This window comes from Aethalodelphis obliquidens, unplaced genomic scaffold, assembly GCF_003676395.1.
Source record: "Aethalodelphis obliquidens isolate GAN/ISIS:26980383/991018 unplaced genomic scaffold, ASM367639v1 scaffold41, whole genome shotgun sequence".
In the NCBI taxonomy this organism is placed as follows: Eukaryota; Metazoa; Chordata; class Mammalia; order Artiodactyla; family Delphinidae; genus Aethalodelphis; species Aethalodelphis obliquidens.
This window is the reverse complement of record NW_020837985.1, coordinates 17,375,223-17,397,982: the sequence shown is the minus strand read 5'-3', so window position 1 is coordinate 17,397,982 and position 22,760 is coordinate 17,375,223. Positions and strand designations below refer to the sequence as shown.

Sequence of the window (22,760 nt, the reverse complement as noted above, 5' to 3'; positions counted from 1 at the left end):
AGGCCCCCGCAGGGAAGGGGGCGGCTCCTGGGCCACAGATACCTGGCCCCCGCCCACCTGTCTCTGCCCACAGTGCCTGTCTGTGGAAGACGCCCTGGCCCTGGGCAGGCCTGAGAAGCCAGGGCTCCACTCTGCTCAGGCCCTGGAGCCCAGGCACATCGCCCGCCTCAGCGCTGCCGCCGCCCTCTACCTCAGCAACCCGGAGGGCACCTGTGCGGATGTCCGGGCTGGCCGCTGGGCCTCCCGCGCCGACCAGCTCCTGGCCCTGCTCGAGAGCCCTGAGGCCCTGACCCCAGGCTTGACCAGGCTGCTGCAGAAGATTCAGGCCCAGGCCGCTGGCCGGCCCACTTCTGCGGAGGTGGGGGCCCGGGCGGGCTGGCCAGGGGTGGTGGGTGAAGAGGAGCCAGGAGGGATTGGGGGGAGGGGGACCCCTTAGGGGGTTGGGCCTCAACGCCTTTCTGGGCACTTGGGGGAGTCTGGGCTGGGGGAATCACAAATGGACGCTCCCCACTGAGTAGGGCAGGGCTGCAGGAGCCCCAGGAGGGGCCCTGACCCTGGACAGGGTCTGAGAAAGCTCCCGGGGCTACAGGGAGGAGCCCTGGGGGGAAGGTGGGGGCCTGGACCCACTGGGCCAGGAAGGGGGAGGCCTGTGGTACCAGGGAGGGGCCCCAAGCAGGGGAGGGGCCCAGCCCAGGTCTGAGGTGAACAAGAAGAAGTGGTGCTCCCAGGAAGCTGCTCCAGAGTCACTGGAGTCCAGGGGGCACCAGGGACAGTGGCAGAGCTAGAGGCCAGGAAGTCCACACTGCCAGTGAGACTGAGGTCCAGCTCCTCCCCAGGCCTGTGTAGACCTGCCTCAGCTGTTGGAGGAAGCAGCGGGGGTGGGGTCTCCCGGCAGCCCCGGCCCAGTCCTGGCTGCCCTGCTGGACCACGTCAGGAGCGGGTCCTGCTTCCGAGCCCTGCCGACCCCTCAGTACTTCGTGGATTTCGTGTTCCGGCAGCACAGCAGCGAGAACCCCAACATCACACTGGCTGGTGAGGCCTGAGCTGGGCCACTGGGCAGGGAGTGCCCTGAACCCCAGCATCGGTGCCCCTGGGGAGTGCAGGGCTGGAGCCCACACAAACTTTGTCACTCTGTCCTCCCTGCCAGAGCTGGAGGCCTTGATGCAGCGCCTGGGGGTGGGCGGAGAGACCGAGACCCATGGTGACCACAGTGACCACGGTCATCGGGGAGAGGGGGCCAACCGCCAGGGCCCTGTGCCCCCTGCCACCCCCAACAGCAGCTCCAGCATGTGGGACACAGTGAGCAGTCCATGCGCCCTAGTCTTGGAGAGAGGTGGGGTCCCACCAGTCTGCTCAGGTCCCTGACCCCCAGGCCTGTCACCCCCCCCAGGTATGCCTGAGTGCCGGAGATGTGATGGCTGTGTATGGGCTGTCTGAGCAGGCTGGGGTGACACCGGAGGCCTGGGCCCAGCTGAGCCCTGCCCTGCTCCAGCAGCAACTGAGTGGGGCCTGCAGCCCCCAGCCTGAGCAGCCCACCCAGGACCAGCTCAGTCAGGTGCAGAGTGAGTGCCCACCTCCCCAGCTGTGCCTGGCTGTGCCCAGGGGCCTGGCAGCATGGAGGAGGAACCGAAAAGGGAGGAGGAAGTGGCCGCTGGGTTTGGGAGGGGCGGGGAGAGCTGGGCCAGGGCTGGCGTAGAGGGGTAGCAGGGAATATGGGGGCCTGAAAGGGAAGAGGATGGGGTTTCGAGGCCGGAGGGCTAGCAGGAGCGGCCCTGGCGGGTCTTGCTCGCTCCTGGACCCCACCTGGACACCCTTCCCTGGGAAGCGGGGGCTGGGGGGCTGAGGCTGTGTCCCCCCCCAGGGTACCTATACGGCTCGCTGGCTACACTGCTCATCTGCCTCAGCTCCGTCTTCGGGCTCTTGCTGCTCACCTGCACCAAATGCAGCACTGCTACCCACTACATCATCCAGACCTTCCTGAGCATGGCTGTGGGCGCGCTCACAGGCGATGCCCTTCTGCACTTGATGCCTCAGGTTGGCCCCCAGCCCGCCAGGACCCTCCCTCCCCCACCAGGGACTCGCCTACCCAGAATTCCTTCCAGGCACACCCTCCTGGGACCCTTCCCTGACCCCTAACCCCTAGCTCCTTGTCTGGGGGGAGGAGGCCCTGGGGCAACTGGCCCAGCGCCCTCTGCCCCCCCAGGTGCTGGGGCTGCACTCCCATGATGGCGAAGGCCTTGGTTCGCAGCCCACCTGGCGCCTCCTAGCTGCGCTGGGTGGTCTCTATGCCTTCTTCCTGTTCGAGAGCCTCTTCAACCTCTTGCTGCCCCTGGACCCGGAGGTCAGGTGCATGGGGGCTGGACGCGGTGTGGGGAGGAGGGGGGGAGGCGTGGTGGACCCTGAGGCGCTGTCCCCGCAGGACCGAAAGGACGGGCCCTGCAGCCACGGCCACAGTCACGGCGGCCACAGCCATGGCGTGTCCCTGCAGCTAGCGCCGAGCGATCTCCGGCCTCCCAAGCAGCCCCACGAGGGCTCGCGCGCAGACCTGGTGAGCTGGCTCTTACCGGACGTCCCTACCCCACGCGGAGCCCTGTCTGCACTCCCAGCCCCCACTCCAAGGCTTCTGCCCCTGGCCTGAGCTGAGGACCTAGCTCCGCGAGCCCCTCCTCACCTCCCCGCCCAGAGGCTCATCTACGCGGACCGCATCCCCCCCCCCGCCCCACAGGTGGCGGAGGAGAGCCCCGAACTGCTGAGCCCGGAGCCCCGGAGACTGAGCCCAGGTGAGCCCTGAGGGAGGCCCCGGAAGCACTGGGTGCCAGGGGTTCGGTGCGCAGCACCGGCGCGGGGTGGGGGGCGGGGGCGAAGAGGTGCGAGGCAGATGCCCACCCACGCCGGCCGCGCCCGCAGAGCTGAGACTGCTGCCCTACATGATCACGCTGGGAGACGCCGTGCACAACTTCGCCGACGGTCTGGCCGTGGGCGCCGCCTTCTCCTCCTCCTGGAAGACGGGGCTGTCCACCTCGCTGGCCGTGTTCTGCCACGAGGTGCCGCACGAGCTGGGTGAGCCGCGAGGGGTTCCAGCGGGGCGGGGCCTGCCTGGGGTGCGGTTGGTTGGTTGGCGGGACAGTTGGGAGGGACTATCGGAGCGGGGCGAGGTCTGTCGGGGGTGGGCGGGGCTCTCGGCCTGACCCCGCCCCTCCCGCCCCAGGGGACTTCGCGGCCCTGCTGCACGCGGGGCTGTCGGTGCGCCTGGCGCTGCTGCTGAACTTGGCCTCGGGGCTCACGGCCTTCATCGGCCTCTACGTGGCGCTCGCGGTAGGCGTCGGCGAAGACGGCGAGACCTGGATCCTGGCGATAGCCACTGGTCTCTTCCTCTACGTGGCGCTCTGCGACATGGTCAGTGCGGAGTGCGGGAGGGGACTGCAGTGGGCGGCAGCTGAGCAGGAGCTCTGAGCTGACTTCTGACCCAGGGCCCACCTCCTCCGCAGCTCCCGGCCATGCTGAACGTGCGGGACCGGCGGCCCTGGCTCCTCTTCCTGCTGCACAACGTGGGCCTGCTGGGCGGCTGGACCGTCCTGCTGCTGTTGTCGCTGTATGAGGATAATATCACACTCTGATAGCCTCTGCCCCAGTCTCAGTCCTTGACTCTGGCTCCTGGCCCTGCACTATCTCAGCCCCTTAGAAACCGCAGCCACCCGGAGAGCCCCAGTGCCCATCTTCAATAAAGATACTTGTGTTCGGAGCCCAGCCTGCTCACCTCGCTGGGAGGGAAGGGTCTCCCACCAAGAAAGGTCGACAGGTGGGGCAGTATCTCTCCCCATAGCAGTGCCTGGTGCCTGACGAGGAGCCAGTATAGCTGAGCTCAGGGACCTCCAAGTAGCCATCCTCAGTCCCCTCATCTGTAATGCATGGCAAGAGAAGCCAGAGAAATGGGCCAGGGTCTGAGGGCCGCAGGGAGGACCTGGGATCCAATCAGGAATCAAATTTGTTTGCTTGTAGCAGAAAAAACAAAACAAGCAGCAGCATTTACACAGGTGAGGGCTTGTTTCTCTCATGAAAAATGGGCCTGGAGATAATCAGACCAGGGTGTGTGGCAACCCTCCGTGAGGCCCGGGCCTCTACTGCTCTGCTCCACTGTCCTCGGCAGAAGTGTCCATCCTCAGAGTCCCCCCCATGTGGTAGTTTCCTAGGGCTGTAGCACAGCCCACCACACACTGGGTGCCTTAGGACGTCCGAAATTTATCTTCTCCGAGTTCTGGAGGCAGAAGTCTGAAATCGAGGGGGCAGCAGGCTGTGCTCCTCTGAAGTCTCTAGGGAAGAATCTGTTATGTGAGCTTCTACTGGCTTCTTGTACTGGCAGCCCCATCACCCCTCCCACCCCCCAGCCTTGGACCATCCTCCAGCCCATCACTGTCCATTTCGAGCAGCTTTGAGCCACCACTTCCACTGACAGCCTCCCTAAATTTCCCATTGAAGAAGTGCGCCCACCAGGCAGGCCCACATCTGCTTTCCTGCTGGCAGCCCTACAACTTCCCAGTCCCTCCGCCCACCTTCTCCTCCTGTGTGACTGGAATGCAGCTGCACCCCACCCGCTGCTGCTCTCCCAGGACTGTGCTCCTTCAGTATCTCTGCCTCTCTCTGCACCGACCGCCTCTCTCCCACACACAAACTCTCATTCCTTTGTCAGGGCGCTTGCCACATGCCAGGCTCGAGTCTGAGGGCTCTGTGGCCACTGAGCTGTTTACCCATCACAGATGCCCTGCGCTGTGGGTGCCATGACTATGCCCATCTGACTTGGATGAGGAGAGTTAGTGTTCTGGCCACAACCCCACCTCTGCCCCTGCTCCCTCCTCTAGTACACCCTCAGAGTGGCTCTGGCTACAGTTTTTGTTATCTTTTTTTTTTTCCATGCTATCAGAACTTTATTAGGTGGAGTTTGGGCCAAAGAGAAAACCTCTGAAGCAGTCACCCGCCTGGTTCAGGACGACCGGAATAGAGGAGCCTTTGCTTGGAGACATGCTTTCACTGAGACAAAAGCATATCTTTGATTTTTTAAAAGGAGAGCTGACAGGCTGAATATCTCTGAGTGTGAATTCAGATTATTTAAAAGTGGTCAGCCAGAGGAAGGCAGGTCTCTGGGGCTGACAGGCTGAATATCTCTGAGTGTGAATTCAGATTATTTTAAAATGGTCAGCCGGAGGAAGGCATGTCTCTGGGGTCAAGACCAGAACAGAAGCAGAAGTCCCTGCTCTGTATGGAGACAAACAGGTACCACTTTTATGTTGGGCAGGGGTGGGGGTGGGGCGGGGGCTATATCTCTGCTATTCCCAGATCAAGATTTGGAGGGAGGGAAACATGACAAATGACAAAAGGACCAGTTTCTCAAAAATCGAGGGATAGGGCATCCCTGGTGGCGCAGTGGTTGAGAGTCCACCTGCCGATGCAGGGGACACGGGTTCGTGCCCCGGTCCGGGAAGATCCCACGTGCCGCGGAGTGGCTGGGCCCGTGAGCCATGGCCGCTGAGCCTGCGCGTCTGGAGCCTGTGCTCCGCAACGGGAGAGGCCACAACAGTGAGAGGCCCGCGTACCGCAAAAAAAAAAAAAAAAAAAAAAAAAAAAAATCAAGGAATAAAGTAATTACACGAGGACGAAAACTCAAATAATGGTTTACAAGGGAGCGAGGTAAGTCGTGATTCTTCATTGGTACCTGACCCCAATACCCAAACTGCCTTAAACCAGCCTGCCAGGGGGCTATGTATTAATAGAAGGCCTGAAGGGAAAAGGGGAATAGGGGGCTTATTTTGCTACAGCAAGAAGGGGCTTGAGTGGGGAGAGTAGCAGCTGGCCCCCACTCCCCCAAGACTTCTATCACATCTACAAATACATATAAATACATTACATAAAATAGCAAGTCTGGGAGGCAGGCTCCCCACAAAGGCTCGGCTGACACAATTACACGTCGCAGGAATTCTAGGAAAGGGCGCGGGGCTCCTAGAGAAATGGGCTGCGGGTGTTCTCTCCTGCTCAGGGTAAGCTCTGCCCCAGCCTACCCCTCTTTTCAGGGTTCAGTTTTGTTATGACTTTTAAAGGGCTTTGCTGTGACTTAGGGGTCATACACCTGCCCAGGCATCCAAGTGACCCCTTTGTCCACCACTCAAGGGTCCAGATTTGAAGCCTTGTTGCTGAAATGAGCAAGTGAGCACATCTGGATGCAACATGAACACATATTCTATGCCATTTTCTCGGCTGTGACTATACTTTCTTGTTTTATTTCCTAAGATTCCGTTTCTTGGGACTTCCCTGGCGGTCCAGGGGTTAGGACTCCGCGCTCCCACTGCAGGGGGCCCGGGTTGATCCCTGGTCGGGGGACTAAGATCCCGCAAGCCGCGCGGGGGGGCCAAAAAAAAATTCTGTTTCTAAATCCCTGACCTGTTCGCGGGTACCTAGGGCGAGTCCCTGCCAAGTGAGGAGAGGACTGCTTAGCTGTGCATGGTCCTGGCTCCAAGGCCCTTGAAGTGGGCAACTGTGCCAGGCCTCGGGAGGGAGCAGTGGGCAAGAGGCGCGAAAAGCGCCGTTCTGCGGGGAGGGGCTCGTAGAGGGGCCGGCGGGACCACCGGCAGCTACGCGACCGCCAGTGCCAGTCAGGGCCGTGCGTCGTGAGTACGCGTGTTTTGGAGGGGGGGGGGGGGTCGCTCTGCGGGGGATCACTGAGCAGGGACGGGACACGGCATCTCCAGGAAGCTCTCCCTGGACTAGTCGGGCGTCCGCCACAGTAGCGGCACCTGCCGGGGCGTAATCTGGCGAGTGTTTATGTCCGGGGGTCCCTGCCCTCCCGGCCTCCACACTGCGAGGGCTCGTCTGGCTGAGCTGGGCTTCGGCACCCGGCAGGGCGCCTAAGACCTCGCCTCTTCCTGCGGGCGAGACCCTCAGCGGTGACCCCATTCTGAGGTCCTGGGGCGGGCAGGGCCCTGACCGGCGGCTCTGAGCCGCCTCAGCCCCCGTCCAGCTTCCAACCCGCTCCTGCGTTCGCCCGCAGTGGGACTCTGGATCTTGAGAGAGCTCGGTTTTCGGGGCTCCGGAGGCGGAGCCTCGAGGCCGCCCCAGACCACCAGGGGCCGCTGTGGCCCCCGCGGCAGCTGCGCCTTGGCGGCACTGCGCAAGCGCAGAAACACGGAACCTCGGCGCGCGGCTTCCGGGCCCTTCCGGACCGTGTTCGCTGCCGTACGGGTCCCCCGCCACCCGGCTCCAACTGCTAGGTGGGTGGCCGGCGGGCGGGCGGTCCTGGGGTTGTGCGCCGGCGGCCCGGCTCACCTTGTCGCCTTCCGGCCCTGTGCAGCCCGGGCTCGGCGCCATGTACGCCGTATACAAGCAGGCGCATCCGCCCACCGGCCTCGAGTTCTCGATGTATTGCAACTTTTTTAACAACAGCGAGCGCAACCTCGTGGTGGCCGGGACATCGCAGCTCTACGTGTACCGCCTCAACCGCGACGCCGAGGTAGGTAGGCCCGCTCCAGCCGCAGCGCCACGCGGGAGGGTTGCCCGGTACAGACGGAGAGGCAGGCCAGACGGGCCCCGTGGTTGGTTGTGTCCAGAGCCTGTTCTCTTCGCTGCCACGTTGCTCCACCTCTTCCCACGCCTGGCGGGCTCAGAGGCCTGCCCTGCGCGTCTCATTTGCTCTTTCGTCATTTTAGCAAATTACATGAACACCTGCTGTGTGCTAGATGGTAGCGATGCAGTAGTGAACAAAACCTGCAAAAACTTGGGGCAGGAGGACACCCGCTGACCAAATGCACACGTGCGAACACACCTGTAGACACACTGCAGCCTGCAGAAGGGGCAGCTGAGGAAATGGAGGAGAGAATGAGTGATCAGAGGAGCCTGTTTTAGGCAGAGTAGGAGTTTGTTGGGGGAAGAACTTTCCTGGCAAAGAGAACAAGGCTGGGTGTAGGTGTGGGTCGGAGGTCGGTAAAGTGTGATGAACCCATCAGTAGAGGAGATACAGGGGTGCTTTGGTTGCCGGAGGTGTGAGGTTTGGTCCAGGGGGACTTCTTGCAGGAGGCGGCTTCTCATCTGTTCTTGAAGGGGGAGTAGGAGCCGGGAGTAAGAGCCAGGCGCAAGGATGGGGAGGGGGTAGGTTCCAGGCAGAAGGAAGGCCTGTGCGCAGGCCAGAAGTAATTGAGGGGGGGAGGGGGGGAGGGGTTGGACTGGGGTGCAGAGTGGAGGTGGGGTGGGAGGGGTTGTCATCTGCGGGGCAGCAGGTGGACAGGGCCAGAGGGCAGCCAGGAGGACGCCACCTTCCTGGGGACCTACCTCAGGACATGGGTGTTTGTTTTGTGTTAAACGTGTGTACTGTTGTACTATTTCACACGTGACAAAGCAAGTAAAACATACAAAGATGTGAGAGCTTTGCGACTGAATACGTGTCATTAAAAAATCTTAGTTTAAGCTTTTGCGATACAGCAGTTTTGAGGTCAGTACTTGGCTTTTGTCAAAATTTCAGTCAAAACTGAAAAAGAAATTTTGCAAATAAATATATATGGTTCCACACTGAACAGGAGGATCTTTGCTGTTACTAAATCTGAGACGGGTTTTCAGTCAACTTGCAGAGACAGGCTGGAAGTTTTTACATTGTTATGTGCTTTACAAACGGGTTCACAGCATCTTGGGAGGGGTCGGTGAGCGCTGCCTCAGAGCGCCGCCGCCGGGGTGGCACTCTGGTTCTGGCTGGGGGGGCGGACCACACGCTGCCAGCACGTCACATGCTGGAGGCGAAAGTGCCTGCGCCCCCCAGCAGGATGGGATGGAGCCAGGTGTGGCCTAAAGCTCCCCTCCTTGGAGGTGAGATTTGAGTGGGCCAGGAGGATGGTGTGGGGAGAAGAGCTTCCAGGCAGAGCCGAAGGTCCCAGGGCAGTAGGGGCCAGTGTTCTGGGACCAGCCCAGCGGCGGAGAGGGAGGGAGGAGTGAGCCGGTGAGAGCAGAGGGTCAGAGGGGTGACGGGCCGGGGGTGGGGCGTTGGCACCGCGGCCGTCTGGGCCATTGTGGGAACTGAGTGGTGACTTGAGGCAGATGGGGAGTTAAGGTTTGGGCAGAGGAGCGAGCTGACCAGACGGTGTCTCCCAGGGTCGCTGTGGCCGCTGTGCGGAGGAGCAGCGGGTGCTAGAGGTGGCAGGAAGCGCCTGGGTCAGGACGGAGGGATGTGGGGTGGGCAGGGGAGAGGAGCCCAGGGCGATGCCGAGGCTCCTCAGGGTCGAGGCTTTGCCTGGGTCGGAATTTCGGTCTGAGCGCCTGCAGGGCACCTGCAGGGCAGAGTTGCGGCACCTGAGAAGGGAGAAGGCTGCAGGGAGGGCGTAGGGACTGGGGTCAGGAGCTCATTTTGGATATCTTATGAGTTACTTGTTGCTGCATCACAAGGTGCCCCAAAGCTCAGCAGCGTGAAGCAGCGGGCACTGCCTCACAGGGTCTCGGGGTGGGACGCCGGGAGCGGCCCCGACAGGGTCTCTTGGGCTGCAGTGAGACGTCGGCTGGGGTCGCCGTCCTCTGAAGGCCCCACTGGGGTTGTGTTTTCTGCTTTCTTTCGAGGCATCGGTTCCTCACCGTGTGGCCTCTCCACAGGTCTGCGCACCACACACAGCCTCCCCGAGGACGGCTCAGCCTGCCGGGCTGGAAGCCCCATGTCTTTTGTAACCTGATCTAGAAGTGGTCAGGGCCCCGTGGACCTCCAGCGCAGGGAGCCGCTGGGGCCACCACAGGCACTTCGAGGTGCTCACTCCATAGCCGGAGTCGATGTCCAGGAAGGGTTGGGGTCTGCAGCCTGTGGGTGGTGTTTAGACGCGGTAGCAGCAGGTTGCGATCACCCCGAAGATGGCCCCTGGGGCGCCGCAGCATCAAGGGGTAGGACGAAGAGAAGAAGCCGTGGATGGGTCGGGAGCGGCTTGGTCAGGGAGGTGGCAGCCAAGCCAGAGTGTTCTGGCGGCCGAGGGAGGGCAGCGTTTGGGGACCTGATGCTGGCTCCCATGTTTCTGAGCCTCAGGTGGGTCCTGAGGCCTGGAGGCCCCTGGTGACCCCGACGAGGAAGTCTGGTGGCAGGCAGGGGTGCGGGCCAGTGAGGCCAAGAGCCTGGTACAGGAGGAGGGTCAGTACCAGTGGACAGAGACAGCTCCCTGGGAGAGGTTTGCGCAAAGGGAAGAGAAGAAATGGAGCAGAAACTGGTAGGAAGAGCAGGACGTTTTAAGGGGAGTGAGACGGCACATTTTTCTCTGAAGGGAAGGAGCTGCCTGTGCAGGGCCCCCCCGCACAGCCCACTCTCAGCCCACCAAGATCCAGGGGAGCTCGCCCGCCTCTGAAGGGCTGTAAACGATTCCAAGAAGATCCTTGACAGACTAGATGCGGCTGCAAAGCCTGAATCAGACACTTGCTCCCGGCCCTTCATAGGAAAGTTTGCCTACTCTTACACCAGAGAGAGGAGTGTGTGGGAGCCGGAGATGCAGTGCGGGCTGGGTGGAGTCCTCGGGGGGGTGAGCGTGTTGGGGGTCAGCCTAGTCACTGCTGCGGGACAGCCCGCCCTGGAGCTTCAGACAGCGCTGTCGCCAGGGTGGCACACCTGTGGGCGGCCGGGAGCTTGGGTGGCACAGCAGGGACCGTGGGGACGCCTGGCCTCTGCTCTGTGAGCTCTGGGTCTTGTCTGGGTGACTTGAAGGGCACGTCTCTCCCCTTTCTCTCCACGTGGCTGGCTTGGTTTTCGTGGCAGGCGGCCTTGAGGTAGTTGAGCTGCTTTCGTGGCCAGGGCCAGACCCTGGGGGCACAGCATCCCTTTTGTCACTGACGGCCCTTCAGAGCACCACCCCCAGCCCGGATTCAAGAGGGGGTGGGAAGCCCCCTCTGGAGGCTGTCTTCCGTCTGCTCCAAGGAATCAAGTGCGAGTGCAGGGGCTGCCGTGGTGACAGGAGGGAAGGAGAGAGTGGGGAGCAGATGGTGGGGGTGGGGCGTGTGCCTGGTCCCTCAGTGCTGGGGGAAGCAGACCCCAGGCAGCTGCGGGAGCAGCAGGTCTCGCTGCTTTGCAGGGCTGGGCAGCTGTGACCTTTGGGAGGAAAGAAAGTGGATAGCACTTCCTTGAAGTTAAGCACGGTCTCGAGTAAATAGAAAATGTATCATGGATGGGAAGTCTCGATATTGTAGAGATGTCATACCCTCTTCAGATGAATCCAAAAACCATGTCCTTTTCCTCAAAGTTGCCATAAGCTTTCTTGTAAGATTTCATAATCTTGATTCTGAGATTTACATGGAAGAGTCAAATCAAGAATGCGTAATTTTGTTTATTTTTAAGAATTTCTAAAAAAATTAATTTATATTTTATTTATTTATTTTTGGCCGTGTCGGGGCTTTGTTGCTGTGCGCGGGCTTTCTCTGGTTGCGGCGAGCCGGGGCTACTCTTTGTTGCATGCGCGGGCTTCTCATTGCGGTGGCTTCTCTTGTGGTGCACGGGCTCTAGGCACGCAGGCTCTGTAGTTGTGGCGCACGGGCTTAGTTGCTCCGCGGCATGTGGGATCTTCCCGGCCCAGGGCTCGACCCTGTGTTCCCTGCACTGGCAGGCGGACTCCCAACCACTGCGCCTCCAGGGAAGCCTGCATTATTTTCTAATTAGCTGATACCTTTGAGGCCGCAACAGGTCTCTGTGGTGTATTACAATCTGGCTCCACTGAGCTTCCCCAAACAACACGGAGTCCTTGTAACCCTTTATCCTCTTGACCCCCACGCTTTGTTCTGTCGTCACAGGTTTTGCCCCTGCGTAGGTTAGAAGCTCTGCAGAACATTATTGCTGTTGTTAGCACTTCGGTTTTACATAATTTCAGACCCAGAAAAGTTGCAAAAGCACAAAGATTTCCTGCGTGCACTCACCCAGGGTCCCAAAGGTGAACATTGTGCCGTATCTCTGTCTTTTTTTCCTGGACCTGGAGGATAAGTTGCAGGCAGGGACCCCTTGGCTGTTAGAGGTCAGCATGTCACGTGTGTTCAGACAATACCAAAGTCTCTGCAGAACCACAGGCCAGTGGTCGGAACCGGGATGCCGGTGCTGGTGTGGTTCAGGCCTGGTCACACCTGGCCAGCGCGTCCTGTGGTGCTCCTTGGTACAGTCCCTGGGTGCTGCCGCAGGTGGCTCGGTGGGGTGAGCAGCCCGCCAGCTCTCCCACTGGGATGTTGGGACTTTGAGACGGTAAATGCCGTCTTACTGCTCAGACCTTCCTCTTCCAGTTTCAGCAGCAGTGATTGTGTTTGTCAGCGTCCATGGTGACGGTGACGCGACTGTGGTGCTTTTCCTGACCCCACCCTCTCTGCTACCTTCTTGGTGGGCTCTCCTTTCTCCCTGTATTCATTCCTTTCTTTATAACACCACCGGCTCATGGATTCTTATTCTATTCAGTAGGTTGTAGCCTTTTTTTATCCTCTGGGGTCTTCAGCCTGAAGACCTTCCGTTAGCAATTCTTGAAGAGTTTCTGCTGTCAGTGAACTTGTTCCACTTTTGTTTGTCTGCAAATGTTTTTATTTCAACTTCCCTTTTTTTTTTTTTTTGCGGTACGCGGGCCTCTCCCTGTTGTGGCCTCTCCCGTCGCGGAGCACAGGCTCCGGACGCGCAGGCTCAGCGGCCGTGGCTCACGGGCCCAGCCGCTCCGCGGCATGTGGGATCTTCCCGGACCGGGGCACGAACCCGTGTCCCCTGCATCGGCAGGTGGACTCTCAACCACTGCGCCACCAGGGAAGCCCTCAACTTCCCTTTTGAGGGATATTTTCATTGGGTTTAGAATTCTAGGTTGACTTTTTTCTTTCATCACATTAAAGCACTGGCTTCTGTAGTTTCTGTTGAAAATCAGTTTGTTTTTTAAAATGTTTATTTATTTTGGCTGCACCGGGCCTTACTCGCGGCACGTGGGGTCTTCGTTGCGGCATGCGGGCTTTTTAGTTGTGGCACGCGTGTGGGATCTTAGTTCCCCGACCAGGGATCGAACCAGGGCCCCCTGCATTGGGAGCACGGGGTCTTAACCACTGGACCACCAGGGAAGTCCCTGAATATGAGTTTGTATGAAGGTGTTGTCTCTTTCTGCCTCTGACCACTGTTACGATACTTGTCTTTGTCTTTGGTTTCCTGTCCTTCAACTGCGACGTGCTTTGCATTTACCCTCTGCTTCGGGACTCGCTGGCTGGCCTTGAATCTGTAGGCCGATGCTTCTTAGCGGAATATTTTTGGTCATTTCTTCAGTTATGGGTTCTGTCCTTTTCCTTCCTCCGTCGTCCTTCTGTGTTGCCAGTGGTGCGTTAGACCATTTGAGTATGTCCCTATGTCTCTTACAATGGATTTACGTTTTTACTCCGTGTCTTGCGTCTGTACAGAATCGCAGTTGGTCTCTGGGTCTTGACCTCGTGTCTGGCGAGGGGAGAGGCTGTCCAGGCCCAGTCCTCATTTCACATTGTAGTTCACGTGCGACACTCGTTATAGATTTACTGTGGATGACCTTTATTTGATTACGGAAGTTGTATTCTTGGGTTAGTAAGAATTTCTATCGTGAATGGCTCTAAATTTTATCAAATGCTTTTCATATCCATTGAAAACAATACATGATTTTTTCCTTAATTTTGAGACTTTGGTAGCTTGTAGCAATGGGCATTCTTGTGGTAAACTGACTTTGTATGCTTGGAATAGCAACTTGGTTGTGGTGTAGTATCCTTTCAAATGTCGCCAGGCTCACTTGGAGACACCCTCCTGCCCTGGGGAAGGTAGTCGGTAGGACACAGATGGGGCAAGGGCCATAGCCCTGTGTTGGGGTCACCGTCACGCCCAGTTCGGGCTCAGGGGTGCGCCCGGCATGTCAGCAGAGCCGGGGTTCCTTCTTCATAGCAATCACGAGTCATTGGCAGCTGGTGGCAGCCATGGCTGGGCCCAGGGTGAGTCTGGGGTGGGTTGGGGATGCACAGAGAGTGCTGTCCATCCTTTGACCCTGAGCGTCCCGTGTCGGGACAGCTGCTGGGGAAGCTGGGTGGGGAGCTTCCTGAGGAGGAGCCCTGGGGCGGGCTGGGGACCCCAGATGCCAGTGTGAGTCTGTGGGCATGGCCGTATCCAGCAGTGTCTGGTCGCACGCTCCACTGTGGCGAGCCCCGTGGGGCTCCTGGCTGCAGGGCCGGCCTTGGGTGGTCTTCTCCTGTCCCTCCATGAGGTGGGCCCCTCACTGTCCTCCCTCCTTCTCCCTCCTACAGGTGCCGACCAAGAACGACAGGAGCGCAGGTGAGTGAGCGCAGGGTGGCTGCCTGGCCACGCACCTGGGGGTTGGCGGCTGGGGCACGCGGCCCAGATCCCTACCCACTGGCTCTCCGCAGAGGGGAAGGCCCACCGGGAGCACCGGGAAAAGCTGGAGCTGGTGGCTTCCTTCTCTTTCTTCGGCAACGTCATGTCCATGGCCAGTGTGCAGCTGGCAGGCGCCAAGAGGGATGCCCTGCTCCTGAGCTTCAAGGATGCCAAGGTGGGAGTGGGAAGCGGGGGGCGGGGGGGGGCAGTGGGGGCGGGAGCCGGGCGGAGGGGGGCTGCGGTGGGCGGGCCCGGTTCTGACCTGCCGCCCCCAGCTGTCGGTAGTGGAGTACGACCCGGGCACCCACGATCTCAAGACCCTGTCTCTGCACTACTTTGAGGAGCCTGAGCTGCGGGTAGGCCTAGCCCCGCCCCTGCCCCGCCCCACTCCCTGCCTTGCCCCGCCCCCTGGCTCCCCGCGGGGTCCCCTGCCAGGGCCTGCCTGATGCCCCTCCCCTGCAGGACGGCTTTGTGCAGAACGTGCACACGCCGCGGGTGCGCGTGGACCCCGACGGGCGCTGCGCGGCCATGCTCATCTACGGCACGCGGCTGGTGGTCCTTCCCTTCCGCAGGGAGAGCCTGGCCGAGGAGCACGAGGGGCTCGTGGGTGAGGGGTGAGTGCCCGGGCAGGGGAGGCAAGGCGCTGCCGAGCCGGGGTTCCCTCCCTGTACCCCTCCCCAGCTGAAGCCCTTTGCCCCCAGGCAGAGGTCCAGCTTCCTGCCCAGCTACATCATTGACGTGAGGGCCCTGGACGAGAAGCTTCTCAACATTGTTGACCTGCAGTTCCTGCACGGCTACTACGAGCCCACCCTGCTCATCCTGTTTGAGCCCAACCAGACCTGGCCTGGGTGAGGTCCTGCGCTGCTGTGGCCATGGCTGTGGCCCTGACCCGGGGAGAGGCCCGCCCCAGGGGAGGGAGGGAGGGAGGAGCTGGGCGAGTCTCTGTGGGCGGGGCTGGGGACTGACGGGACTGGGGACTGACGCGCTGTCGTGGTCCCAGGCGGGTGGCTGTGCGGCAGGACACGTGCTCCATCGTGGCCATTTCGCTGAACATCACGCAGAAGGTCCACCCTGTCATCTGGTCCCTCACCAGCCTGCCTTTTGACTGCACCCAGGCCCTTGCCGTGCCCAAGCCCATAGGTGAGGTGGGGCTGCTTGGAGGGGGTGGGTATGGAGAGTGCTGGGCCCCACCCACCAGCGTGTCCACCTCCAGGCGGGGTGGTGGTCTTTGCTGTCAACTCGCTGCTGTACCTGAACCAGAGCGTCCCCCCCTACGGCGTGGCCCTCAACAGCCTCACCACCGGCACCACTGCCTTCCCCCTGCGTGAGTGTCGGGGTGCCGGGGCCGAGGGGTGTGGGGGGGGGAGGGGCGGGAGGCTGCTGGGTCTGGCTGACTCCCCACCACAGGCACCCAGGAGGGCGTGCGGATCACCCTGGACTGTGCCCAGGCAGCCTTCATCTCCTACGACAAGATGGTCATCTCCCTCAAGGGCGGCGAGATGTGAGTCTCCCACTCCAGGGAGCCCCGTCCTCTCTGGCGGGTGGTGTGGGTCCCCCGCGCCAGCTCAGCGTGTCCCTCCCGGCAGCTACGTGCTGACGCTTATCACGGACGGCATGCGCAGCGTCCGCGCCTTCCACTTCGACAAGGCCGCCGCCAGCGTCCTCACCACTAGTGTGAGTGGGGTCTCGGAGGGGCGGCCCCGGGTCCGGACTGGGCCCCACCCTCATCCCCGTCCTGCCTTCAGATGGTCACCATGGAGCCCGGATACCTGTTCCTTGGCTCTCGCCTGGGCAACTCCCTGCTCCTCAAGTACACGGAAAAGCTGCAGGAGCCCCCGGCCGGCACCGCCCGGGAGGTTGCCGACAAGGTGGGTGCGGGGACTGTGGGGACGCTGCCCTCCCACGCGGGGCGGCCTCGGGGGCTGCTCACCACCCCACCTGCCTCACAGGAGGAGCCGCCCTCCAAGAAGAAGCGCGTGGACGCCACAGCGGGCTGGTCAGGTGAGGGCCGTGAGGTGAGGGCCGAGGGCGGGGGCTGGACTGGGCAGCCAGGTGGGCTCAGGTGGCCTTTCCACATGCTGTAGGGGGCAAGTCAGTGCCGCAGGACGAGGTGGACGAGATTGAGGTGTACGGCAGCGAGGCCCAGTCAGGCACACAGCTGGCCACTTACTCCTTTGAGGTGAGCCTGGGCATAGAGGGGTCACCGCCTGCCGGCCCGCCTGCCCCGCCTGCCCACCTGACCACTGCTGTGCCCGCAGGTGTGTGACAGCATCCTCAACATCGGACCCTGTGCCAACGCCGCCATGGGCGAGCCCGCCTTCCTTTCTGAAGAGGTGCCCGCTCGGGGGCGAGGTGGTGGGGGGCAGGCTGCGCAGCAGGGAGCTGCCGTCCTCACCCCCCTGCCCGCCATGCAGTTTCAGAACAGTCCTGAGCCAGACCTGGAGATCGTGGTGTGCTCCGGCTACGGGAAGAACGGGGCCCTGTCGGTGCTGCAGGTGTGTGGGGGGCAGGGGTGGCGCCTCCTGGCGGGCCCGGGTGCGCTTGCCGACACCCCTCGTGTCCTTCTAGAAGAGCATCCGGCCCCAGGTGGTGACAACCTTTGAGCTTCCTGGCTGCTATGACATGTGGACAGTCATCGCCCCTGTGCGGAAGGAGCAGGTAGGTGCGCCCCAGGTTGGCGAGGCCTGGGCGGTGCGGGGGCCCAGAGCTGCCGCCCACCTGGCCCGTGTGTGGGTGGCCCAGAGGCTGCCGGTCCCAGCACTGGCTCTGCCAATCTGCAGCTCAGGCGGGCTTGGCCACGGGCTTGCTCTGGCTCGGCGCTCCGGGCACCTGGGGCTGGGCGGTGGGATTCCTGCTCTCCGTCTGCCTTCACAGGAGGAGAGCACCAAGGGGGAGGGGGCGGAGCAGGAGCCCAGCGCCCCCGAAGCAGATGACGATGGGCGGAGACACGGGTTCCTTATCCTGAGCCGGGAAGACTCCACCATGGTGATGGGGCCCGCCCGGCAGCCTGGGGCGGGGGGGGCCGCTGGTGGGGGCTGCACCTCACCCACCATCACCCACCGTCACCCACAGATCCTACAGACGGGGCAGGAGATCATGGAGCTGGACACCAGCGGCTTCGCCACGCAGGGCCCCACAGTCTTTGCTGGCAACATCGGGGACAATCGCTACATCGTGCAAGTGTCGCCACTCGGCATCCGCCTGTTGGAAGGAGGTGGGCCGGGCCACACGGGCAGGCAGGATGGGGTCCGGGGCTAGTGCGTGCCGACTGCCCTTTGCTGACCAGCCTGTGTCCACAGTGAACCAGCTGCACTTCATCCCCGTGGACCTGGGCTCCCCCATCGTGCAGTGCGCCGTGGCCGACCCCTACGTGGTCATCATGAGTGCCGAGGGCCACGTCACCATGTTCCTGCTCAAGAGTGACTCGTACGGGGGCCGCCACCACCGCCTGGCGCTGCACAAGCCCCCGCTGCACCACGTAGGCTCCCTCCTCCGTCCCTGGGGCCGGCTGACCCCCCGCCCCCCCCACTGAGCCCCCCTATCCCCGCAGCAGTCCAAGGTGATTACGCTCTGCGTGTACCGGGACGTCAGCGGCCTGTTCACCACCGAGAGCCGCCTGGGCGGGGCCCGCGACGAGCTGGGCGGCCGCAGCGGCTCAGAGGCCGAGTGCCAGGGCTCAGAGACCAGGTGTGTGTGGGGCTGGGCTGCAGGCTGGGACCGGGGTCCCTGGGGCAGGCTGCCCGTGACTGACGTGTCTGCTGGCCCCCAGCCCCACGGTGGATGACGAGGAGGAGATGCTTTACGGAGACTCGGGCTCCCTCTTCAGCCCCAGCAAGGAGGAGGCCCGCAGGAGCAGCCAGCCCCCCGCCGACCGGGACCCCACCCCCTTCCGGGCTGAGCCCACCCACTGGTGCCTGCTGGTGCGGGAGAACGGAACCATGGAGGTGCGTGGCGCCCCGTGTCCAGCATGGCCCCCGTCCCCCGCTTGTGCCCCGCCCCGCCCAGCTAATTGCTGCTGTCCCCACAGATCTACCAGCTCCCCGACTGGCGGCTGGTGTTCCTGGTGAAGAACTTCCCTGTGGGGCAGCGGGTCCTGGTGGACAGCTCCTTTGGTCAGCCCACCACCCAGGGCGAGGCCCGGAAGGAGGAGGCCACGCGCCAGGGCGAGCTGCCCCTCGTCAAGGAGGTGCTGCTGGTGGCGCTGGGGAGCCGCCAGCGCAGGCCCTACTTGCTGGTGAGTGTGGCCCCGCCCGCCCCCGGGCTCTGCGCAGCCCCCGCCCCTGACGACCCGCCCGCCCCCAGGTGCACGTGGACCAGGAGCTGCTCGTGTACGAGGCCTTCCCCCACGACTCACAGCTCGGCCAGGGGAACCTCAAAGTTCGCTTCAAGAAGGTGCAGCGTCTGGGCTCTGCTGGGTGTGGGGAGGGTGTGGAGCAGGGGTGCGGGGAGGACATGGCCCTCACGGCCGCGGCGCCTCCCCAGGTCCCGCACAGCATCAACTTCCGAGAGAAGAAGCCAAAGCCGTCCAAGAAGAAGGCCGAAGGCGGCAGCGCTGAGGAGGGTGCCGGGGCCCGAGGCCGTGTGGCGCGGTTCCGCTACTTTGAGGACATTTACGGCTACTCGGGGGTAGGCTGGCGGCTCCAAGGGAGCCTGGGCTGCGGCCGACAGGGCTCCGGCCCCAGCAGCCTCCTCACACTGCCTGCCCCCAGGTGTTCATCTGCGGCCCCTCGCCCCACTGGCTCCTGGTGACTGGCCGGGGGGCCCTGCGGCTGCACCCCATGGGCATCGATGGCCCCATCGACTCCTTCGCCCCATTCCACAACGTCAACTGCCCCCGCGGCTTCCTGTACTTCAACAGACAGGTAGGGAGGCCCCATGCGGCCCAGCCTGGCTCTCTGACGCTCGCCGATGCTGCCCAAGCAGGACCAGGTGCTGGGGCCCCAGAAAAGAGGCCCTCAGTGGCTCGGGATGGGGGCACCCTGGAATGGAGAGTCAGGGGGTGTCCAGAGGGTGGTGGGAGCCAAGGCCGAGTTGGGGAGGTCGGGACTGGAGGCTGTAGCCCACAAGGGCACCCGCCTGGGCAACCAGGGTCCAGTCACTGCTCTGCTGGCTTGGACCCCAGCTCTGCCCCTTAGAAGCTGTGTGACTGGGTGAGATGCTCACCCTCTCTGAACCTGAGTTTCCTTACCTGTCACCAAGGTGTCAGCACTCTGAGGACTCAGTGATGGTGACGTGGTAGGTGCTTTGTAGGTGCTGGTGCGCTTACAACTGTGGGCGGAGGAAACTGGCTCGGGGCCCCGGCAGGGCACCCGTGCTTGTTTGTGCAGACCCTGGCGTGGCCTGTGTGTGTGCCGCCCACCCTTTGCCTGCAGCCTCCAGCACCCCCTGAGCCTGGCTCTTCCCTTGTCCCGGCCCAGACCACAGCTGTGGCCAGTGTCCCAGCCCTGGGCGAGCTTGGCTGAAGGGATGGGAAGCCCACAAAGCACAGGACAGTGGGCCGTGGTCTCTCCAAGGCCTTGCCTGGACGCTGCGGTCTCTCGCCACCCATTCCAGCAGAGCTGAGGGCTGACCCAAGGGAGCCCTTGGAGGCCTGGGTTCATCGGCTTGGCCTTTGGGGTGTGCCAGCCCTCGCTAACTCCCTGCCCCACCCAGGGCGAGCTGAGGATCAGTGTCTTGCCTGCCTACCTGTCCTACGATGCCCCGTGGCCTGTCAGGAAGATCCCGCTGCGCTGCACGGCCCACTATGTGGCTTACCATGTGGAGTCCAAGGTCTGACACCGCCCCCCACCCCACCGCACCAGGGACCTTTGGGGCCTGGGGGCCTGGCCTCTGGCATGTGACACCCTCCCCGCCCTCCCCCCACCAGGTGTATGCCGTTGCCACCAGCACCAACACGCCGTGCACCCGCATCCCGCGCATGACGGGCGAGGAGAAGGAGTTTGAGACCATTGAGAGAGGTGCGAGGTGCCCCAGGCTGGGCCCGTTCTCGGGGCCACCCTCCCTGACTGTCACCCCTTTGTCCGTGCAGATGACCGTTACATCCACCCTCAGCAGGAGGCCTTCTCCATCCAGCTCATCTCCCCGGTCAGCTGGGAGGCCATCCCCAACGCCAGGTGAGGCTGGGCCCAGGTCGGGGCTGGTGGCTGGCCTGGGCAGGTGTCCCGGTCTGGGCTGTTGTCCCGACCTGGGCAGCTGTCCCGCCCTGGGCTAGTTGTCCCGACCTGGGCTGCTGTCCCGACCTGGGCTAGCTGTCCCGACCTGGGCTCCTGTCCCGACCTAGTCTAACTGTCCCGACCTGGGTTAGCTGTCCCGACCTGAGCAGCTGTCCTGACCTGGGCTAGTTGTCCTGACCTGGGCTGCTGTCCTGACCTGGGCTGATGCAGGATCGAGCTAGAGGAGTGGGAGCACGTGACCTGCATGAAGACGGTGTCGCTGCGCAGTGAGGAAACCGTGTCGGGCCTCAAGGGCTACGTAGCCGCCGGGACCTGCCTCATGCAAGGGGAGGAGGTCACGTGCCGAGGGCGGGTAAGCGGCCGGCAGGGGGTGGGAGGCAGGCAGTGCCCAGCGGCCTGCACGCAGCCCCTGTGAATCACCCACCCGCCTTCCCTGACAGATCCTGATCATGGACGTGATCGAGGTGGTGCCCGAGCCCGGCCAGCCCCTGACCAAGAACAAGTTCAAGGTCTTGTACGAGAAGGAGCAGAAGGGGCCCGTGACTGCCCTGTGCCACTGCAACGGCCACCTGGTGTCGGCCATCGGCCAGAAGGTTTGCCCCTCTCCGCCCACCCCGGCACCCACCACTCACCGCCCACCACTCACCGCCCACCCCTCCCACCCCCCAGATCTTCCTGTGGAGCCTGCGGGCCAGCGAGCTGACAGGCATGGCCTTCATCGACACACAGCTCTACATCCACCAGATGATCAGCGTCAAGAACTTCATCCTGGCCGCGGACGTCATGAAGAGCATCTCGCTGCTGCGCTACCAGGAGGAGAGCAAGACGCTGAGCCTCGTGTCCCGGGTACTGAGGGGCTGGGCTGCACGGCGGGTGGGTGAGTGCTGCCCCAGGCCCACCCTGACGTCCGTCCCTCCCCTCCCCTCCCGTCCTTAGGACGCCAAACCCCTGGAAGTGTACAGCGTGGACTTCATGGTGGACAGTGCACAGCTGGGCTTCCTGGGTGAGCATGGGGGCTGGGGTCCCCGGGACGTCACTGGGGCTGGGGCTGACTGTGGGCTCTGTTCCCTAGTGTCCGACCGTGACCGCAACCTCATGGTCTACATGTACCTGCCAGAAGGTGAGTGCCCCCTCCACCCTCTCCTGGGCAGGGGGTCGGGCATGGGGCCGGGCAGGCAGTGACCTGAGGTCCCTCTGGCCCAGCCAAGGAGAGCTTCGGGGGCATGCGGCTGCTGCGCCGGGCGGACTTCCACGTGGGCGCCCACGTGAACACGTTCTGGAGGACCCCCTGCCGGGGGGCTGCTGAAGGGCCCAGCAAGAAGTCCGTTGTGTGGGAGAATAAGCACATCACGTGGTTTGGTGAGCGTGGGGCAGAGGGGGTTAAGGTGGCAGTGGGGTGTGGTGGGGGTCCACGGGGCTCACACCGTGTCCGCTCTAGCCACACTGGACGGTGGCATCGGCCTCCTGCTGCCCATGCAGGAGAAGACCTACCGGCGGCTGCTGATGCTGCAGAACGCACTGACCACCATGCTGCCCCACCACGCCGGCCTCAACCCGCGTGCCTTCCGGTGAGCCTGCCGCCCCCCGCCCCCCTCTCCCACCACCCCGCATCTGTCCCGACTCTTCACTGCCTCCGCGCCTACCCCCCAGGATGCTGCACGTGGACCGGCGCGTCCTACAGAATGCGGTGCGCAATGTCCTGGATGGGGAGCTGCTCAACCGCTACCTGTACCTGAGCACCATGGAGCGCGGGGAGCTGGCCAAGAAGATTGGCACCACGCCCGACATCGTGAGCTGCCCGCCGCCCTGCCCCTCCACGTGCCCCCAGCCACCCCCCACCCCCACCCCCTGCCCCCTGCCCTCACCCACCTCTCTCCCCACAGATCCTGGACGACCTGTTGGAGACGGACCGAGTCACTGCCCACTTCTAGACCCCTGGATACTGCCACTTTCCCCACCCCGCTTTTGTACAAAACACAAAGAAAAACATTTGTTTGATTTGAGAAGAGCATGTGGTCATTGCAGGCCCAACTCCAGGCCACAGTCACTCCAGTGCCCCCAGGTCTTTCTTAGGCCTCTGTGCCTTGGCCCTGGCCGGCCCCTCAGCCTGCAGTGGGGCGAGCTCTGTGGTCCTCCTGCCGGGGCTCCCTAGATCTCCAGGTACTCGTACAGCCCCTTGTTCTTGGGCATGAGGCCCAGGTGGACCAGGACTCGGACCAGGAGGGCAGTGATCCGCATCGACAGGGTCTCCAGCC

The 22,760-nt window shown here is 62.7% G+C and overlaps 3 protein-coding genes across 17 annotated transcripts in view; 2 read left to right on the top strand and 1 right to left on the bottom strand.

Annotated features, from left to right (window-relative positions):
• The first annotated feature begins 79 nt into the window (after nucleotides 1-79).
• SLC39A4 (solute carrier family 39 member 4) lies at nucleotides 80-3,742 on the top strand. Its single transcript, XM_027132294.1, has 11 exons — nucleotides 80-358; nucleotides 837-1,032; nucleotides 1,148-1,299; nucleotides 1,391-1,562; nucleotides 1,862-2,034; nucleotides 2,204-2,341; nucleotides 2,420-2,548; nucleotides 2,726-2,780; nucleotides 2,908-3,060; nucleotides 3,209-3,396; nucleotides 3,489-3,742. The coding sequence occupies exons 3-11, from the start codon at nucleotides 1,162-1,164 to the stop codon at nucleotides 3,615-3,617; spliced, it is 1,275 nt and encodes a 424-aa protein (XP_026988095.1). The 5' UTR covers nucleotides 80-358; nucleotides 837-1,032; nucleotides 1,148-1,161; the 3' UTR covers nucleotides 3,618-3,742.
• Nucleotides 3,743-7,144: 3,402 nt separating this feature from the next.
• Nucleotides 7,145-22,508, top strand: CPSF1 (cleavage and polyadenylation specific factor 1). 3 transcript variants are annotated; one of them, XM_027132116.1, is made up of 38 exons: nucleotides 7,145-7,256; nucleotides 7,337-7,495; nucleotides 14,245-14,272; nucleotides 14,365-14,507; nucleotides 14,608-14,688; nucleotides 14,795-14,946; nucleotides 15,034-15,180; nucleotides 15,333-15,472; nucleotides 15,546-15,656; nucleotides 15,740-15,833; nucleotides 15,919-16,006; nucleotides 16,078-16,200; nucleotides 16,282-16,333; nucleotides 16,417-16,511; nucleotides 16,591-16,665; nucleotides 16,747-16,827; nucleotides 16,901-16,990; nucleotides 17,207-17,317; nucleotides 17,405-17,546; nucleotides 17,632-17,810; nucleotides 17,883-18,019; nucleotides 18,102-18,276; nucleotides 18,360-18,566; nucleotides 18,635-18,724; nucleotides 18,815-18,958; nucleotides 19,042-19,194; nucleotides 19,985-20,101; nucleotides 20,199-20,289; nucleotides 20,361-20,445; nucleotides 20,716-20,857; nucleotides 20,946-21,098; nucleotides 21,175-21,351; nucleotides 21,442-21,508; nucleotides 21,578-21,625; nucleotides 21,709-21,864; nucleotides 21,944-22,073; nucleotides 22,156-22,294; nucleotides 22,389-22,508. In XM_027132116.1, exons 2-38 carry the CDS (start codon nucleotides 7,352-7,354, stop codon nucleotides 22,434-22,436), a joined length of 4,335 nt encoding a protein of 1,444 aa, XP_026987917.1. In that variant the 5' UTR covers nucleotides 7,145-7,256; nucleotides 7,337-7,351; the 3' UTR covers nucleotides 22,437-22,508. The 3 variants fall into 3 exon arrangements, with proteins under 3 accessions (XP_026987917.1, XP_026987918.1, XP_026987916.1); XM_027132117.1 differs by lacking the exon at nucleotides 7,145-7,256 and having other exon boundaries at nucleotides 7,263-7,495; nucleotides 17,886-18,019; XM_027132115.1 differs by lacking the exon at nucleotides 7,145-7,256 and having other exon boundaries at nucleotides 7,263-7,495.
• The window catches only part of ADCK5 (aarF domain containing kinase 5), a 16,384-nt gene continuing 16,122 nt past the window's right edge, over nucleotides 22,499-22,760 (bottom strand). For all 13 annotated transcript variants that reach the window (XM_027132214.1, XM_027132219.1, XM_027132221.1 and 10 more), the window contains one exon: nucleotides 22,499-22,759. In XM_027132214.1, coding sequence (XP_026988015.1) covers nucleotides 22,654-22,759 — 106 coding nt within the window. In that variant the 3' untranslated portion in view covers nucleotides 22,499-22,653. The remainder of the gene's footprint in view (nucleotide 22,760) is intronic.